The following is a 16,487-nucleotide window of genomic DNA, read 5'->3' as shown; positions in this document are numbered from 1 at the left end:
AATGCACGAATGATAGAAAAGATCTGAGGTTTCTTCAACAGACCCTTTTATCCGTCAATGGCAATGGAGCCATCACATTGGGACTCCAGTGCAAGGATGCTACAGGGGGAAAATTAATTCTGCTAAAGAAAAGGGAGACGGGAAGAGCGGCTGGATGGTGCCAAGTGCTCCTAAAGGAGATCTGTGCTAGAGGAAACACAGCTTTGAAGGAAATAAGTCTTGATTCTCAAGATATCTGCCAGATATCCAAAGATCAGGAAAAATCACAGACCTCATTACTGGGAAAAAAGCAAATAAGAACATCTAACTCCCAACCCAAAGGCCTACCTTCCCATACCTTACAGCGTGTCTCACTTCCTTTTCTGTCCCTTCCCCGCCAAGGAGGGAGTGAGGGAGGAAAAGGAAGAGTATCCCCCCTCCAATACGCTAGGTAGCTCAGTCCTGTCTCTTCACCACCCCTATGAAGGAAAGAGACTGAGACATGGCGGCGTCTTAGCCCCTTCACATTCCACTTGGCTCTATCTCAGCCACACCTGAGTCAGTTCACCCAGCTCCAGAGCCCAACAGAAGATGTTTGTTAACAGAACCCACTCCTCAGCACATGTAGTCAGAAACAGATTCCAGTAGAGCTCCTACTTGGTTACTTGGTTACTTTTGTTGGAACCAAGCTTTAAGCACCATCTCTCCCACTGGTCAGCCCACCCCACCCCATCCCACCCCATGTATAGCACGTGTATAAATGTAGAACTCATGCATCTATAATTACATGTGTATGAATAGATGTGCAATGTAATATAATGCATATATTTACATATGCATTGTGTAATATGCTCTATGTCTCTATTTACATATGTAGAAACAGATGCATATGCTATGTGTTTATAGAGATATGCTATAAACATGCCAATTTGTGTTAGAGTCTGTGGAACAAAAACAATCCTCTAGGATAATACAAGTTTCAGAGTTGTAATGACAGAGATTTCCTACATCACGATTGCAGGGGCTTGTAATTTGACTCATAAAAATGAAACTGAAGAATCCAAAATTGATTGATCTGTAATTCTAATTGAGATTTTTTTTAACCAGCTTCGTGGTTATTGTTTGTAGCCAATTTGGTTGTGAAATGAAATTCTATACATAGACAGCTGTTTTTAATGGTTGCTTTTATTAAAAACAAAAAAAATAAGACAAGTTTGAGGGTTCATGGCTAATAACATCTGCTGCGTTCATTTCAATCTGCTGTCACCATCTTTTTTTTCTTTTTCCTGCTATTGTGCCTCTGAGACAGAATGTGCCTTTTTATGTAGAGGTGAATGGGAGCTTCTGGAGGCCAAGGCTCCTTCTTTTTTGTTTTATTTTGGGGGGGCTTATTTCATACCGGCAGCACCTAGCATAGTGTTTGGCAGATATTGGATCCTTAATTGATTGCTTGTTGAATAAAATCAATTAAGCATGAGCCTTTGGGTCATTCTTAGACTCCTCCTTATGTGTCTCCCAGGAAGATGGCCAGGGAGGATGTGTGGAACGTTTGGATAAAGGAAGCTGGGCTCAATTTCCGGCTATAATCTAGACTTGTATGTCACTATAGCCTTGAAAATCTTCTCTTGAAAATGGAGGCTTTGTTCTTCATTCAAAATTATACTTTCTAGGAATGTTCCCTAAGGGCTTATATGTGCTAGGTGCTGCCACTGTGTGTGAGAGAGAGGCATAAGTAGATCTGTGCTTCAGGAACTCCTGAAGGAAGAGAGATTGGATTGGAGAGAGACCTATGCTATGGAGGACAAGGAGAAGAAATTGCCATGGTCCAGAAGGGAGGAGATTGGACCTGATTTAGAGTACGAACTCTGTGCATGGAGAGGAGACCTATGGGGCTATTTTGTGAAGGTGGAAAGGACAAGATCAGTAACAGATTGGATTTGTGGGATGAGGACAAAGAATGAATCAGCAACGGCTTTGAACTTTAGACCCAGCTTTGACTGAAACAGTGGTGGAGAGTTTGGAAAAGGGGAGGATTGGAGAGTAAAGATGATGGCGGAGTTTAAGAGCTCTACAAGATATTTAGCTCCAGATGTCTACAAGGCATTTGTGAGGTTGGTGGTCAGGAGAGAGACTGGGTCTGGAACTGATCAGCACAGAGATGATCATTGAACCCATAGTACAGATTTATTGCCCCATCCTCCCCCTGATATATGTTCAAACTCAGGTCTCTGCAGCTTTGAGGCTGCAGGTACCTTTGCTCAGGGCTGCACCAGGACTCGCTATGGCAGGATTCCTCTGAGGTCTTTAAAATAAAATCAAAAGCCTAATCATGAGGAAATAGGCTAATGGATTCATTATTTGTATTCTCCATTGAAAAGCTTAAAACAATTATAAAATTAGAGTTGGTTGGGGGTGTGTTTAGAGCATCATCTGATAGGAGGTAGGGGAGGTTATGGCCAAAGAGCGAGGCTGTTAGAGTTTGAGGTTCACAGGGGTCATGGTGGGTACACAAACCTTATTGGGAGTAATAGGAACTGTGCCTTAGTGTTTTGTTGACTTCCTTGGCTAAAGTTATTAGTTGCTTGGAGGTAGCTAAGGATACCTTAACCAAAGGAATACATCTCCAGAATTGCGCCATCTTTGCTAACATTGGTATGGTGATTCCCAGTTGGCTCATTTTTTGTATTATGCTGTGAAATCCAATAGTCTATTTCCTCATTGCAATGATTTCTGGCTTTAGGCAATGTTTACAGAAGAAGTGGAATGTTCTGGCCCATAGTACCAGGAAAAGCAAGGGGAAACTGAGAAAAATCAAATGGGCTTGAGCCCTTGATGAAGAACCCATCACATCATGTAAAACCCAAGACCTCTACTCCTCAGCTCCCTTCTAGGCCAGCCAAATCTGTGTATGTTTGTGGAGCCTTCAATCAGCCACTAGGCAGGAAAGAGAGCCAATTCTCAGCCACCCAACCCAGCATGAATTTAGGGTCGTTACTTGGGGTGGGAAGGGGACAAAAGAGAAATCTCTTGAAAAATGATATTTCTGCCTCTTCCCCTGACCCCTCCCATTTTTTAGCTGAAAACCTTTGGTGAATATTCTGTGTTCTATCTAGGAGGTTAGCAAGTGTTGGGAATCTGAAAATAATTGAAAAATTATGGAAAATACAAGCTTGGACTGTGAGGGTCTCCTAGCACCAAATCGAGACTGATTTACTTCTCTGATGGCTCCAAGCAACTTTTCTCTTTATGCTGAGACCCAATGGGACTCCCTGGAGCTTCAGCAAGGCCAGCTATTCACTAATTGTCTCCTCAGCTATCTGGGGACCCGAGGGCTGTCTTCCCCAAGTCCCAGCGATCCAGGCCGACCTAAGCAAGGGGTCCTTGACCAGTCCTGTATGTATGGTGAAGCCTCTGGGCTACTTCTCCGAATGAAATTTTTGACTATATAAGCCAAAATTCATAGGATTCCAAAGGACACCAACCTCTCCATGCTCTAGGCAATTCTTGAGGATTATAGATGGCAGAGAGGTTGTAGAACAGCTTTGGCCGAGGGCGTTACTTCCCCGATGAGTTCCGTCCATTATAGAAACTCTAAGTACAATCTTATGTGTGTGTGTGTGTGTGTGTGTGTGTGTGTGTGTGTGTGTGTGTGAGAGAGGAGAGAGAGAGAGAGAGAGAGAGAGAGAGAGAGAGACAGAGGGACAGAGAGATGGAGAGGGAGAGACAGAGAGGGAGAGAGAGAGAGATGAATGGGGGGGAGACAGAGGAGAGAAAGAGGAGAGAGAGAGAGAGAGAGAGAGAGAGAGAGAGAGAGAGAGAGAGAGAGAGAGAGAGACAGAGAGAGGGAGAGAGAAAGAGAGTGTATGTGTGTGTGTGTGTGTGTGAGAGAGAGAGAGAGAGACAGAGAGAGAGAGACAGAGAGAGAGAGAGAGAGAGAGAGAGAGAGAGAGAGAGAGAGAGAGAGAGAGAGAGAGAGAGAGAGAGAGACCTGTATTTGCATTGGCGTAAGGAGCTCTTCTCCATTTATAGTCTCGGAGAGCTCCCTGGGACCCTGAGGAATTACCAGACTTGCCCAGGGTCCTATGGTAGGCCTGCATGAGAGGCTGGACAAGACCCCAGACCCTCCTGACTCCTGGGCCACTCTCTCTGCTACATCATGTTGCCTCTCATTTCTACACAAATAGAAATTGTATGTGTGCATACACATATATCTATATATTTATACTGTATAGGGCAGTATATATACTTGATACAGTGGATAGAGTGCTGGACCTTGAATCAAGAAGACCTGGGTCCAAATCCTGTCTGAGACACTTAGTAATTATGTGACTCCTGGGAAAATTACTTAACCTTGGTCTGCTTTATTTTCCTCATCTGTAAAATGGGGATAACAATAGTACCTACCACACAAGGGTTACTCTGAGGATAAATGAGATTTTTTTAAGTAAAGTGCTTTGTAAATCTTAAAGCCCCATATAAGTGTCAATGACTGCGACAAATAGTGTAGTATGTAAAAGTATGTTTCAGAGCATCACAGAAGTTCAGTGTTAGAAGGAAGCTTGAAGTCCAGCTCACCCACCTGGTACCTGTATAGTGAATCTTCCAGTAACATTCCCGTGTTGCTACTCAGTCATTTCAGTCACGTCTTACACTGCGTGGCCCCATTTGGGGTTTTCTGGGCAAAGATACTGGAGTGGTTTGCCATTTCCTTCTCCAGCTCATTTTACAAATGAAGCAACTGAGGCACACAGGGTTAAATGACATGCCCAGGATCACACAGCTAGTCAGTGATCAAAGCAACATTTGCTTGATGACTCCAGTGAGGGTGATCATGTTATTTCTTGCAGGAAGCCCATTCCACTCCAGGATGAGCTCAATAGTTCAGAAATTCTTTATGACGTCATCTAGAAATCTGCCTCTTTGTAATGTCCACACCTCCTCTCTACTCCCACAGCCCCCACCCTACTGCCTGCGTCCCTGGAGTGCAGCCCTCTTCCCTGACTGTTGCATTAGCCTTCTGCCTGGGGCTCCTGCCTCCAGCATCTCCCCCTCCCATTGCTCTTCCAGTTAGCCGCCAAGAGAGTGTTTCAGCTCATGTCACAACTGCTACCCCACTCAGTAAACTAGATTGGGTCTGTTATCTCCAGGAGCCAACTGAAAATCTACTTGCAATGAAAATTCTGTCCACCTGGCCCCTCCCACCTTTCCAGTTTTATTGCATCTTACTTCTCTCTCTGCATTCTGTTATCCTTCTACGGTGACCTCCTTGCCATTCAAATGTGACACTCTTATCTCCCACCTCCCTGCCTTTGCATTGGCTGTCCCCTGTGCCTGGAATGGTGTTCCTTCTCACCTCAGCCTCTTAGTTTCTCTGGCTTCCTTCAAATAGCACCCTAAGTCCCTTGTGCAGAAGGCCCTCCCACATACTGGTACTTTCCTGTCTGAGATATCTTTTTTCTACTCTGTATGGATCTTATACATACATAGCTGTGAACATGCTGTCTCTGTCATTCGAATGTGAACTCCCTGTGGGTAGGCACTGTTTTAACCTTCCTTTGCATCTCCAGGGCTGAGCGGAGTGCTTCAAACATAGTGGTGCTTAATAATGCTGGTTGATCGAGTGACTAACTGACCACCTATTGATGCCCTGTGGGGCTGGTGCTGTCCTCTGGGGACAAAGAGAATGTCTTATCCATGTTTCCCTAGTCCTTCTAATTCCTCAGGGAACCTCCTTGTTCCTCTGAGCCTTCCTTTCTCCTTGACGAGCATCCCCAGCTTCCTCCAATCCATCTCATACAGCTTGATCTTCAGCTCCTTGGGCTCTAGATGTCTCCAGTGCATCCATATCCATCCTAAAATAGGGCACAAGAACTTTGCAGATGTGGCCTGGCTGGGGTAACAGCAGCTGGTCAGTTAAGCCCAACCTCCTGATTCCTTAGACTTTGTGTCATCTTGGGTTCGATTCTTCCTCTAATTCTCACTCCTTCTGTGACATTGGGTGAGTCACACTCTCCTGGCTTCAGTTTCCACATAGAATGAACTGTGTGGTCTCTCATGTCCCTTCCAGCTACCTCTGTGATCCGATGCTCCTGTATACGATTTTGGTACTTTTTGTGTTAAGCAAAATCCATTAAAAAAGTTAAAAAAAAAGCAACAACACAGAGTTATCACGCTTGCTACCAATTGCCTCTAAACTTTCTGATCATCAGCACGTCAGGTTTCAGCTGCACGATTCCCATTAAAGTTGAGTGTGGTTTTGGAAAATTTGTCCCCCCAGATCTTTAGACTAAGAATTGCCATGTTGAGCTGAGCTCGGGGATGTCCAGCTTGTCTCCTTCAGGTCATGTCTATTAGCAGTTTCTCCAGGGTTGCTGGGCTGTCCGTCCCTTGTTTGTGCCAAGAGAATAGGGAGGGAGACTTCCAAATGTAGCAGTCCATAGGTGGCTTCAGACGGAGACGCACCATGCTGCTCTGCTCACAGTTGGGGGCTCTGGCCGCTTCTGTTTGCTGAGGTCAGTATCTTGTCTGTCCCAGCATCTGAGCACCATCCCTCCAAAGGAGCCCCAGACACAATTGAAAGGTGGACAGTGTGGAGAGCTGGGCAGGTCATTTCCTTGGCTTGCCTCCATCACAGGATTTTTGAGTTCCTTGGCCTCCAGTGAGGCAAACAGATTAATTGATTTACCAAAAGTCAGCCAATTAGTAAGTATCTGAGGCTGAATTTGAACTTGGTACTTCCTGACTCCAGGCTCAGCTCTCTATCCGCTGTATCACCTAGATCACTTGTGTGAATCACCAGGCATGGCCACCACACTTCTGAAAGAGGCACCTGGGTGCTATGTCACGCGTCCTACCCCTGCATGTGGCTTCATTCAGTGATCTGCCCATCTACCCACCCACACTGATGACACCTAAAAGAGTCAACACGACGGTTCCCTACTGTGCAGCATACTTCTCAGAAAAGGGTGTCAGCCCCTGAATTATTTTCTTTCATATGTATGTACATATATACATATATATGTATATATATGTATGTATGTATATGTATATATGTATGTATGTATATATAAGAATATATATATACACACATACACACACATACACATATATACACACATACATATATACATATATATACTATACATGCATTATGTATTTATATATATATATATATATAATATATATTTAACATTACCATCACTTGGAGATATCTCCCCTTTATATATATGTATATTTATTATGTATAGAGAATATTTTCTTTCGTATATATGTTTATACATGTGTATATGTGTATGTATGTATGTATGTGTATATATGTATGTGTATAGATAGAGATCTATGTTTTTAGCATTATCATCACTTGGAGATGTCTCTCCTCCCCGCTGCTCCCAGGGATCCTCTCTTGTAACAGGTACATTCAAACAAGGCTTCATACTGGTAAGATATGAAAAAGTATGCCTTGTTGCACCCCGGGGAACAGCTACCTCTGGAAGGAGAGGTGAGAAGGAAGCATTATCCCCCTTCTGAAGTGAGGGTTGTCTTGGATGAAGGTTTCTAAGAAAATGTCGATAACAGCAACAACCATCATAGTAATAACATTTACATAGTCCCTATGATGTTGTGGGCATTGGGCTAATGATAATGATGATGATGGTAATGATATCTAGTGTTTATGTGTGTATTATGCTTATGTTTATGTGTGTTATGTGTGAGGCACTGTTCAAATAACAATGATAATATCTAGAATTTGTGTAGCACCTATGATCTGTCAGTGGGGGAAGCTAGGTTGAGCACTAGATGGAATATTGGGCCTGGAGTCAGAAAGACCTGACCTCAAATCTGGCAAGTCCCTTCACCCTGTTTGCCTCAGTTTCCTTATCTGTAAGATGAACTGGAGAAGGAAATGACAAACCACTCCAGTATCTTTGTCAAGAGACTGGATAGTATTGACATGATGTGGTCCATAGGGTCATGAAGAGTCGACTGAATGACTGATCAAATGTGTCAGGCACTATGTTAATTAACAATAAAAAATGATGATGATAGCTAGTATTTGTATAAAACCTACTATGTGCCAGGCACTGTAATAACAATAATGATAATTAGCATTTCTGTAGTGCCTACTGCATGTCAGACGCTGCATAGTAGTAGTAGTACTAGTAGCAATACATAGCATCTATATCGTGCCTACTGTGTGCCAGGCACTGTGCTAATTAATCATACAATACTAGTGGTGGTGGTAGTAGTAGTAGTAGTAGCAGCAGTAGTAGTAGTAGTAGTAGTAGTAGTAGCAGTAGGTAGCATCTGTATAGTGCGTACTGTGTGCCAGGAACTGTGCTAAGCACTTTAGAGACAGCATCTCATTGGGTCCTCTTAGCAGCCCTGGCAAGCAGAGGCTCTTAGGGTTCAATGTGTCATCCCTGTGACTGTGGTCACCTGTGTGACCTGCTTCAGAGAGGGCAGTTAGCCTGCATGCTAAATGTAAATGTCCATTGACTTGAGTCTTATGAGCATCCATGTAGTTCACTTGTACTTTTAGATTTCAAAGATAACCCTTGATTCTTGAAGTCAGCTCAGTTCAACAGACTCGGAGAAGGCAGAGATGGCATTCTTTTGGAGCTCCACTCTTCTCAGGAAGGGGCTGGGTAGACTCATGGGAAAGGATTGAAGAAGTTTAGGCAGAAGAGAGGACATAGGGCATGGGTTATTACAGTACCGATTCTCTTCAAGACCTTGAGAAAGGCTGTCGGAGGCGGAGGGCTGGGTTCCGCACTTCTGCTCCTAGACAGCCTCTCCCCCAAAGCTCGGTGACCGCTGGTCAGGCACATCACAGAACGTCAGACTCATCTTTGGTGTAGACACAGACTCTGGCATGCCTCTAGTCCTGGGTTGATTTATGATCTCGAGGATCCACTGGAATCCTTTAAGTTGATGACATTTTAGCAGGAAAGGATGAATTCCTGGACGGTCCCTTTGGGCTCCAAAATACGAACATCTTGCTCTTCTGTGTTTACTGAGCACGGCTGTCAGCCATCCCGTTCCCAGCCAAGATTAGATTTTGTCGCTGGGTTTACAGGATGAATAAAAATACCAGAAAAGTACCAGAGAGCAACCCCATTGTTCAGAGTCCTTTGCAATTGCTGCATCTGCGTATGCAGAGGATGGCAGCAGCGACTCTGAACAAATACTTTGGGTCACAAGGGGGTATAATGGAAACATAATTAAAGTTTAATCTGTTCGGTTAAAACCCCCCAACTTTAATTACTCTAGGCAATTTGTCGGGCTGTTAATTGGTTTTGGAACTGTATCTAGATCCTAATTTAAGCTGCATTTTCACCCTAATTGTTTAGGCTTTCCCTCGGCCAAATACTGCCCCAGGAAGACCCAGCACTGCCCCAGCAAACATGCAGCAACGGCCACCTCGGCTGCAGCCACTCCTCAGTCATCCGGCAGCAGGAGCGGCGCTCAAGCCAGCGTCAGCGTCCAAGTTAAAGCCGTCCGTGACGGAGATGGAGGGTCGATTTCCCAATGGGGTGAGGCGCTTCTTTGAGGAATGTTTCCTAATGCGTTGGAAAGCATTGCAGAGTCTTAGAAACCTATGTGAAATAACAAGGTTCATCTACATTTGATTTTGTATCAGTCAAGCTCCCCAGGAATGGAAATCCTATTACTTCTGGGTTATTGAAAATTAACTCTTTGCACTTCAGTCCGATATGCATTTGTGACGTACCCACTGTGTGCCAGTTCCTGAGCGAGGTGCCTCGCAGTAGGATGATGAGGCTCATAACTAACATCAGCAGAGCTTTTTAAAGATTTTCTCAAGTGCTTTATGGACAGTACCTCATACCTTCCTCACAAGAGCCCTGTGGAGCAGTAGCTATTCTTGTCCTCATTTCACAGATGAGCAAAATGAGTGAGAGAAGGCAAAGGGAAGGTTTTCCCAAGGACAGACACTTGAGTGTCTGAGGCAGGATTCAAAGCCAGGTCTTGCTGACTTGTTCCTGCCCTTAAGGGGCTTCCAGTCTCGGTTGGGTGGTGGTTGATGGTGATGGGGTGGTGGTTCAGCTTGCCCACAGATAAAAATAACAGACACACAAAATATGTACAGGTTATTTGGGTGGGACGCTCCGTAAGGGGGAATCCAAGGGGTCTCTTGCAGGAGCTCATCTTGAGCTGAGAAAGGGGAGGCTGAGGTTCCCAGAGGTGCACGTGAGAAGGGGCTGCATGGTTATGGGAAGCACTGTGCGAAGGAGCGGAGCGTGCAGACAGAATGTTGTGGAAGGGGAGCGATAGGCGGTCTAGCTTGCCTGGAGAACAGCGTGTCTGAAGGGTCAGGAAGGTGCAGGAAGCTGGAAAGGTGCTTGGGAGACGGGCTGTGGAAAGCATGAAGTGGGTAATGAGGCATCTGCATTTTATCCTAAAGGAAATAGAAGCGCACTGAATCTTCCTGAGCAGCAGAGTGACAAGCTCACGGTGGGGTTTGGGTAATATTAATTGGGTGCCAGCTCTGTGGAAGATGGATTGGAAAGGGCAAAAGCCTGGATGCAGACAGACCAATTAGGAAGCTACTGCTGGAGAGAGAGAGAGAGACAGAGAGAGAGAGAGAGAGAGAGAGGAGAGAGAGAGAGAGAGAGAGAGAGAGAGAGAGAGAGAGAGAGACACACACACACACACAGAGATACAGGTAGAGAGACAGAGACAGAAAGAAAGAGATAGAGAGAGAAGTGAAGTCCTAGGACAGAGTCCTGAGGTCTGTCCAAAAATAGGGAGAGGGCCATTTGAAAGACTAAACCAAAAGTAAAAAAGAATCTCTTAATCAAGAGATTTCTGCTGTTTCCAAATGTTAAATTTTTAACCACCAGAGGCATTGATGTCCACCCTTCTGATCTCATTGAACTCATCTCATTTGGGTCTGGAGCATCTTACTTCCATCTTGGCAATTTGCCCATTCCCTGCTGGGCAGAAGTGCCCAGTATGTGCTGAGCCCCTCTCGGGTTTTAAGAGTGCACATCTCTCTCTCTCTCTCTCTCTCTCTCTGTCCGTGTCTCTGTGTCTGTCTCTCTCTGTCTCTCCTCTCTCTCTGTAAATCAGCTCCATATTGTCTTGGTGGGGCATGTAGATGTGTGGATTCATTCAGAACAGGGTCAGTTGTGTTCCCTAGACAGGTCACCTCAGCAGAAGGAGTCGACTCTCCATAGAAACAGAAGAACATGTTGGGATAATGCCTTGCAGTTTTCACTCTTAGAGCCGACAAGTTAAACATTACGTGATTATTAGCATACCGTGTGTGTTAAAATCTGGCGAGACCCGCGCATTCATCGATCTGGACCCAGGGGCGCCAGATGTGGCCAGTCCGTGTCTGTTTATTCCCCTGTGGATGTGGCAGCTTGCAAACAGCAGAGATATGTAAAAAAGATGTGTTTGACTTAGATCTCCAGCGGGACCAGCCTTTAGTAAACTCTAGAGGAATTCTGGACCTGGGGCTCATGGCGGGGGGGGGGGCGCGGGGTGGTTGCTCTTGGGACCTGGCTGGGCTCAAGAGAAGACAGAACCATTCCCCCTTCCCCAGCCAGATGATGGTAGTTGATCTCATTCCCTATTGTCCTGCCTCTGACAGAGCCATCTGAGCTCCGGTAGCTGCAGGCAGCCGTCACAGGGCAGGAGGAGTGGATGCATGTGCAGCCTAGCAAGGCACAAGCTGCCTCTGCCATGACCACTGGCATCCCTCTCCTTGACCTGGAGTTGGGCAGTATTTGCTGTGATTGCCTGTGACTGCCCGCTCTCTAGCTCTACAGACAAAAAACCCCTTTACTGGGCTCAGCATCAGGGAGGAACAACCCCAGAGGGAGGGGGATTCACGAAAGCAAGGAAATGAAAAGCCTGAAGTAGATGCAATTTGCACGTCATCTTGCTTCCCATCAATGTATGACATTGCTTGGGGCTTGACTTCTAAGAAGGGTGAACAGTGAAGAAGGGGTAAGGATCTTCCTGTTAGCTGAGTGCTCAGTGAATCACCCCCAGCTCTTTGATCTTGTCGCCTTTCTGAAGTTATGGTTTAGGTGTGGGTCACCTATTTTCGTAGATGTGATAACAATGTTCTGATAATTTAAGAGAAGGTCAGAGAACCGTGAAGTAAAGTTCCCTAAACAGGGAAGAACAATTAGCGCCTTGGTTAGTGATGGCATTCTGTTGTGAAAGACAGATGCACGATGATGACAGCCATTGTGTGGGATAAGTACAAGTGAATGCTTGTCGCCTGGGACTGGAGGGATTGGGTGGGTTTGGGTCCCTTCGAGGAAATGCACACTGCTGGAGATTCAGTTACATCTAGGGGCTGTTAAATCCAAACAAACAAATGACCCACAGCTGACAGGAGGAATTTCATTAGGATCTTAATTAATGTCAGACTATTGCTCTTCTCTCTTTATGGGCAGAAGCCAAGCATTCAAGTGTCCAGATGAGCTGATGTGCAGTGATATGGAAGCATTGGTCATTGTCATTCATTGTCCCAGGCAGTCCCCCAGCAAGCATTTATTAAGCACTTACTACATGGGGCACTGTTCCTAATAATTTCCATTTGTATAGTAACTTGAAGTTTAATAGATGGCCAGGCTTGGAGTCAGGAAGACTGGGGTTGAAATCCTACCTCTGACACTCATGAGCTCAATGAGCCTGGTCAGCTGGTGGGGCAGTGAAGAGCACCAGTCCTGGAACCTAGAAGACCTGGGTTCAAATCTGCCATCAGACAGTCTCTCTCAGGTTGCCTTTCCATGTTCAAAATAAATACAAGGTAAATTCTAAAGGGAACAGAAGTGCCAACAGCTGAGGGGATCAGGAAAGGCTTCATGTAGGGGTGGTCATTCAAACTGAGCTTTGAAGGAAAGGAGGGATTCTTAGGGCAAGGAATTGTGGGTCTTAGGCACAGATTGTGCAAAATCATAGTGTTAAGAGATGGCCTGTGAGGGCTGAGAAATAACAAGAAGCTGTTCTGACTGGGCTGAAGACTGTGGGGAAGGGTTTTGTTTGTATAACAAGGCTGGTGAGATAGTCTGGAACCAGGTTGGGGGGGGGCTTGGAATGTCAAAACCAGGAGGTAGTCTGTGTTTGACCCTCCAGGGAACAGGCCCCCATGAACTCCAGTGCAGTAGTGATCCATACCTCCTGGATTGGCTAACGCAGGTATGCGTCTGCCCTGGGGGAGTGGCTGCACAGTGAAATGTGGACACAGATGGGTCAAGCATTGGCTGCAGGGCCACGTAGATGAGTTGGGAATCAGAAATCTTAATTTTCCCCGCTATTAAATGCCCTCGGCTGGGCTGCTCCCCTGTCTTTATGTCCCAAGAAGTTCTGGGTTTCCATGTTGCCAAGAAAGTGTGGACCCTGGCTTTTCTCCCATGCTTTCATTTATATTGAGAAGGAGAGATGCTGGGTTCAGGAATTCTGATGAGTGATGGGTACGATCAACAGCTGCACTGACTAAATGAGAGCACGTAGAATCCCAGTGACCTGTGTTCCGGGCAGGGGAGGTACAGGTGTGTGAGCACTGTTTGCTCATCTGACATTGGACACATATGAGATTCAGAGACATGGACTTCTTCAAGGTCACATAGAAAGTAAGGGGCAATGATGGTGCCCAAAACTTTGTGCCAGCACTCCAGTTAGAATATCAGAATGATTTCTAAATCTTGAATATGCTGATTTGTGTGAACTGGTTCAGTCCGGGTGGCTTTTTTCTCCTTTATTAAATGAATTCTAATGTTAGGACGTATGATTCCAGGGTGAAAGGTACAGGAACCCTTCAGAGCATTCCCACGGAGTGGCTCCATATCAGCTGCCCATTATTAATGAGTATTTGGTGCCCGTGCCTCCACCACCGTCCCCAAGAAATGAGAAGATAATCAACAGAAGTCGCATCCAGGCATGGAGGAGACGAGTCCGTCCAACCACAGCCCCAAACATCCCGGAGCCTCACAGGGTAATTACTGAACCCATTTGTTGGTGGATTTACAGGGCAGAGAGCTAGCTTTTTCAAGGGCACAGGGAGAAAATTGGGGTAATGATATGCAGAGTGGCCAGTGCAAAGACATGGAATAAATTTTCTAAATGTAAGTGCTGACTCCATTGCAACAGAAATCCAGGCTGTGAGAAGTCCACTTTCATTGCCAATTCAACGTATTCAGGAAGAGAATTGTGATCAAAACCACCCAGTAATCCAGCCCCACTTCCAAATTAACCACTCCTTTGATTGACTTATACCTTAGTATGGCGTCAGAAGCTTCTGCTGCCTTTGAGTCAAACATGGAAGTTTGTTTTTAATGAAGCAAAGCCAAGTATGACCCTCATTATGAAGAGTCTGTTCTCCGGAGGCATTAATTACATTTTGTTAGACTTGGTCCATTAAAATACTGTGGCGGGAATGAATTTAAGATCCAGGTAAACTTCTAATAGGCATAGTCTGTAGGAAGTGAAATGACCTTCTCTCTCAATTTAATTGTATGTTAAATTGAAAAGGAGTAAGAATAAGAACTATAACTTTACTTACTAAATAAACAGAAATTGCTGCTGAGAGTCCAATGAAAGAAAACTAGAGAAGAAGAAAGTCCCCAAATTTTCATAGTGGTTCAGTTGATTAGACATATGCTTTAAGCAGAGAGTTGACTAATGGCCTCCTCCTTTTTCTCCCCATCTTTTTCCTGCTCCTTCTCTTGTCCCTTTTTCTCCTCCATCTTTTTCTCTCTTCTTCCTCTTCCTCTTGCATCCTTTTCTTTCTCTTCTTCCCTTCTCTTTCTCTTCCTTCTCGTCCTTCTTTTCCTCCCCTTCACTTTGTCATCCTCATCGTCCATATTTTCTCCACTTTTCCTCCTCCTCTTTGGCCTTTTTTCTTCCCCTTCTCTTTTTCTTCCTCATCCTTCTTTTCCTCCCTCTCTCCTCTTTTTTCTTCGATTGTCTTCTTCTTCCTCCTTTGCCTTCTTTTCCCTTTCCTCCTTCTCTTCCTTTTTCTCCTTCCTCACTCGTCTCCTCACCTCCTCTACAACTACAACCAGCTATTATTTACATGGTGCTTTGGAGTTTACAAGACATTTTATGTGTGTTATTTGACTTGATCATTACAACAACCCTATAAGGTGTGTGAGAAAGATATTATTACTCTTATTTTACAGATAAGAAAATGGAATCAGTTATTAAGGAACGTCCCTATGTCAGAGGTGAAATTTAAACCCAAGAGTTTCTGACTACAAGTCCAATGATCTCTATGCTTTACCCTGTGCTGTGACATATAGAATATTTTTAGGAACTTTGGACTAGGTGGCCCAGATATGGTGCACATGTAAGAACTGAACTTTAAAGCATCACTAAGTATGTGGAGCTAGAGAAAGCTTCTTCTGTGGAGCCTTTTTGTGCCTCCTTAGTGACTGGTTATAGCCCAAGGCTCAGGACCCTCCCGTCCGAGATCTGGGGCTGCTCATACTAGGTCTGATTTCAGGAATGACCCTGCAAGGTTCGGTTTTAAATTTGTCTTGTCTAGTTATTGTCATCCTATTGGGAGAGCTGTCATGCCAATTGGCATCTCATTTAGTGCAAGTGAATGAGGAGGCCAACCAGGCTTTGACTGTGTTTTTGGTCATTATTCCTGCATGAAGCAAGTGTTATGGATGTTTCCTGGGATTTTGTGCCTCTCTGTGGTATGGTGGAAAGAATGTCACGTGGAGCCAAAGGACTGTGAAGGCGGCTTTCTGTCCCAGCTCTGCTGCAGTGATCTAAGCGGTCTGTGTATGTGTGTCATTTTCACTCTTGTTTCCTATCAGTGAATGAGAGGGAGGCCCGATAGGTTCTCTAGGGTTCCTTCCAACTCCAAAATCCCACACCATTTTCTCAACTGTCCAGTGTCTGGCTCTGCAGCCAGAAGGATGAGGCAGCTCTTTTCAAGGACTTACAGGGCTGCCAGATGGGGCTATTCACGCGACTCGTGTCCAAAAGGTAGAGAATTATTCTTCTAAAAAAGGGGTGGACAAATCATGTTCTGTACAAGGTCCATTTCCCCACATTGTCTCAACTCACAGCTCCCTGATTCCTCTCACTCACACCGCTAAGTTACTTCTATTTGGATCCCCTCCAATTCGTGCTGTATGTATCTTGTTTGCACGTGGTCTCCTTCCTTCCGCTGTCAGCTTCTTGAGGGCAAGAACCATGTTTTTACCTTGCACTCAGCCCACTGCCCAACATACAGTTAATGGCACTTAAAGGTGCTTAATAAATGTTTATTGAGTATCTATTTTAATAGGAGATGACATGTTGCTTTGGAAAAAATGGTGGACTTGGTGGCAGAGGACTCACTACCTGCTTGACCATGGGCCAGACCCACTTAATCTCCCTGTCCTCAGTTTCCTCATCTGTAAATGAACAGCTTACATTGGTGGTCTCTAGATGCTAATGTTCTTCTAGCAGTTTTAGACTAGACTTTCATTAGGCCAACTTAATGCTCTTTGTTTGCATGGGTGCCCCCGCCT

At 45.0% G+C, this 16,487-nt stretch overlaps 1 protein-coding gene across 2 annotated transcripts in view; it reads left to right on the top strand.

Annotated features, from left to right (window-relative positions):
• Positions 1–16,487, top strand: part of ERICH3 (glutamate rich 3) — a 149,873-nt gene that overhangs the window by 47,776 nt on the left and 85,610 nt on the right. For both annotated transcript variants that reach the window (XM_020968543.2, XM_020968547.2), the window contains exons 6-7: positions 9,330–9,512; positions 13,757–13,954. In XM_020968543.2, coding sequence (XP_020824202.1) covers positions 9,330–9,512; positions 13,757–13,954 — 381 coding nt within the window. The remainder of the gene's footprint in view (positions 1–9,329; positions 9,513–13,756; positions 13,955–16,487) is intronic.

The sequence above is a fragment of the Phascolarctos cinereus genome, unplaced genomic scaffold (assembly GCF_003287225.1).
Source record: "Phascolarctos cinereus isolate Bilbo 61053 unplaced genomic scaffold, phaCin_HiC Scaffold_5;HRSCAF=322, whole genome shotgun sequence".
NCBI classification, from domain to species: Eukaryota; Metazoa; Chordata; class Mammalia; order Diprotodontia; family Phascolarctidae; genus Phascolarctos; species Phascolarctos cinereus.
This window is presented reverse-complemented; position numbering and strand designations above follow the sequence as displayed.